At 47.3% G+C, this 3,183-nt stretch overlaps 1 protein-coding gene across 1 annotated transcript in view; it reads right to left on the bottom strand.

The window, feature by feature from the left end:
* SPSB1 (splA/ryanodine receptor domain and SOCS box containing 1) overlaps positions 1-2,951 on the bottom strand; it is a 5,128-nt gene extending 2,177 nt beyond the window's left edge. Inside the window, exon 1 of the mRNA XM_009701602.1 lies at positions 2,122-2,951. Within this exon, the coding sequence (XP_009699904.1) occupies positions 2,122-2,815 (694 nt within the window). The 5' untranslated portion in view covers positions 2,816-2,951. The remainder of the gene's footprint in view (positions 1-2,121) is intronic.
* Between the last annotated feature and the right edge of the window lie 232 nt (positions 2,952-3,183).

Here is a 3,183-nt window from a genome sequence, read left to right as displayed (position 1 = left end):
GCTGTGAATCACAAGCTATTACCTACTCCAGGGGAAGCTGCACTGGAGTGTTTTCCCTAGCAGTTCTCCAAAGTTCTCCCAGGGCTTCAGGCATTAATTACTCCTGAGGAATCATACCTCTATACACACACCTCTTTTGCACTGATGGCTGAGTGGAGAGCAAACAGGGCAATGCTGTTGCTTCCCAAGCCCTACCATTTCTCATGCATGTTCTGTGCCACTAGCGAAAACTCGGCTGCATTTAGCCCACGGTACTGCTGGTCTTGTGCCTACTCATGACCTACCTGAGGATCCACGCTGCCTTGTCTGCAGGGACAGGTCTCCTACAGTTGGACTGCACGCCTCAGCTCGGGCTGTGATATTGCCAGAGAAGCCTATTACTGGCAGCACACTCCTTTGGCACTTCCCAATATAGCTTACTCTTAAACCACTGGGGTACAGATGTGCTGTATTCAAAGTCTGTCCCAATTCCTCCTGCTCGGTATGGAGATAGCTGGGACAGAAGCATTATCTAGCCAGCAACCCAGAGGACAAGGGGCCCTGACCTTCAAAGCCAGTAGACATTAACATAACAAATACATTCCAGTTTAATGGCCTTAAAAAGGAGAGGATCTTCTTCCCACAGAGATTAAGAAGAACTTTGTACCCATCTAGTTTGCACTGATAACCCAGTCTGACAGGAGACCTCGAGACCAGAAGAGAAAGCACACACTTATCTGACCTCCTTCCGTTCACAAGCACTACAATCGCTGGACAGTGTTGCTATTGAATGCTCAGAAGTGGTTAGAGCCAGACACCTTCTTTCTGTCTGTGCCAAAATAGCATCCCGTCATTCCTGGCATTATGCCCACAATTCACTCCTATGCTGAGAGCATATTACAACCAAATCCAATACTGGAGGTGGCCGTTTCCTCGCTAAGCGCAGTTCTGTGCCAAGAGCTCCACAGACTTGCTGGCTTCGAGGGCAGCTGCAGATTTTGGCTTTGACCGTTCAGAAAAACCTGGTTACTGAGCTGCTGCCATTCTGTAAGCTGTTACGGCAGAATGAGCTAGGTTTCTTTCTTTTGGTGAGACAGTGCTCGGCAAAGAGGTCTCTACTTGGTCTTGCCGAGTTGAAGTGTATTTCTCAAAGCACTTGGTTATTCTGACAAGCTCTGGTTTTCTGGTGCCCAGTGTCAGCTTTGTTGTACTTCATGTCACCAATGCAGGGGTTTGCCATTGCCAGCCCAGCATTAGACCGTGTTCTAGGCACAAATAAAAGAGCCCAGTATGCTACAGCCTTTGGGCAGACATTGTTCTGGAATGCAGGGGAAACACTACTCTTTTCATATCAATACTGCCAAATTTATTTCACTAAACATAAATCCAGATTTTAATCCACTTCCTTCACCTCTCTCCTCCACCCTACCCAGAGGACTGAGTCACAGTCTGGCCCCATGGGAACTTTTGACTATGAGAGATAACAGACTTTAGCACATTTAGACAGCCAAATTTATTACTAAGCTTAGCTAGAGATTGATGTCCCTATTAGTAAAAGGCCTGGCATTCAAGTTGGACTGGCTACAATATCCAGCCCCAGGCTAGAAATGAGTGCACCCTGCCCTGAGAGCAGCAGTGAAGTGTGCTACTTTTTTTGAAAGATGAGGCGTTCCCATTTCCTTAGACAGGGACAGATCTTCCCACTCTTGCCTGCAAGGGATTTTAGAAGTCCCTTTATTAGCCATTTTAGGAAGGTGATTATCCCTCAGAGACTGTTTCCTGTAAAGAGACACCAGGATTACTTTGCCAATAATGCAAGTGTCAGAAGGACATTCCTTTGGTAGCAATATAGAAAGGTTTGCCATCTCTAGACAGACAACCGGCATCGCCTTCTACTACCATGCCACTCCCCCAAACCCTGCTTGCTCCCTGCAGTGCCTTGGTAATAGCACATGCGTACAGCCAGCCAAACTTCTTGAATTAGCCGTTAGGGATTCAGAGCTGTATACAGCAATCTTACTGCTGACATGAAATCCTCACCTCTCAAAAAATGAAAACCCTCCCCAAGATGGTCTAGTAAGCCTGCACTTAAGTAGCATACAGATCTGTGCTGCTAGAACAAATACAGGGAGTTATACTCACGGTCAAGTCCATTCAAGTAGCACATCCGTATTTCACAGTGTCCCCACACTGCGCTTACCACTGGATATAGCTTTTTCCCTTTGAGTCCCCGAAATGCAACACCCATGTATTGCCCATCTACGATGAAGCTCAGTGTCCCATCATCCATGTCCAGAACCACCAGGAAGGAGTCCGGCACAATGAAAGTTTCATCTGGTTCTAAGAAGGCAGGATAGGTTTTACTTGGCTGGTTCTTGCCATCATGGTACAGTCTGTTGCGCCCAAGGTCCCACCCCCAAGATTCATGGTTATTTCCTACAAGCCTCGTGTACCCTACTGAATGCAAAGGGGCATCTGCTGTTGCCACCCCAACCACAGCGTGCGTGCCCCGCTGCCGCATTGCCCACGTGATCTGCCACACATGCAGTCCTCGTGTATATCCCACTTTGCCTCTGATGGCATCTGTACTCTGAGCCACCGGATGCCGGTGAAATATGAGTTTGTCATCCTCTTTCACAAATACATTCAGCGAGCGATCATCATTGTTCCATGAATGCAATAACTGGACTTCATATGATACCGGAGGCATGTCCAGTAGCAAGTCCAGACGCGTGGGTTTGCTGTAGTCGAGTCCTTGGAGTTCCTGTTTCAGTGGCCTGTATACAGGGTCCCTCATATCCACAGTCTTTATCCCACCTGTGACCTTCTGACCCATTGTGTGTCCTGATTTTGCCTATTTATAGGCTCCCAAGGCAAGCTCATCGATTTACCCGGCCGCTCCAGCTGTCACTCAGCCCTACAGAGAAGATTGCTAGGAGACCTTGTCAAGATGTGCACCAGTCAGTATTGCCTAATGGGTGGAAAGAAAAACAGAAGACGAGTTAAACATTAGCACATACAGCCTTGTATGCAACATTTACAGAGCACACTTTTAATCTGTTTATTCTGACAACTTGTCCTTCCCTTCCACCAGCGAGGAAGGGTAATGCATGCTACTTATGCAGTATACCCTGCATAGCAGAGATGCATATAGATCAAATAGGTAGGCACTAAGTTTCTAATACCCCCTTCAGAAAGGCACTT

This window comes from Cariama cristata, unplaced genomic scaffold (assembly GCF_000690535.1).
Source record: "Cariama cristata isolate BGI_N322 unplaced genomic scaffold, ASM69053v1 scaffold8756, whole genome shotgun sequence".
Lineage (NCBI taxonomy): Eukaryota > Metazoa > Chordata > Aves > Cariamiformes > Cariamidae > Cariama > Cariama cristata.
Note: the sequence above shows the minus strand (reverse complement) of the source record. Positions and strands in the feature narration are given on the sequence as shown.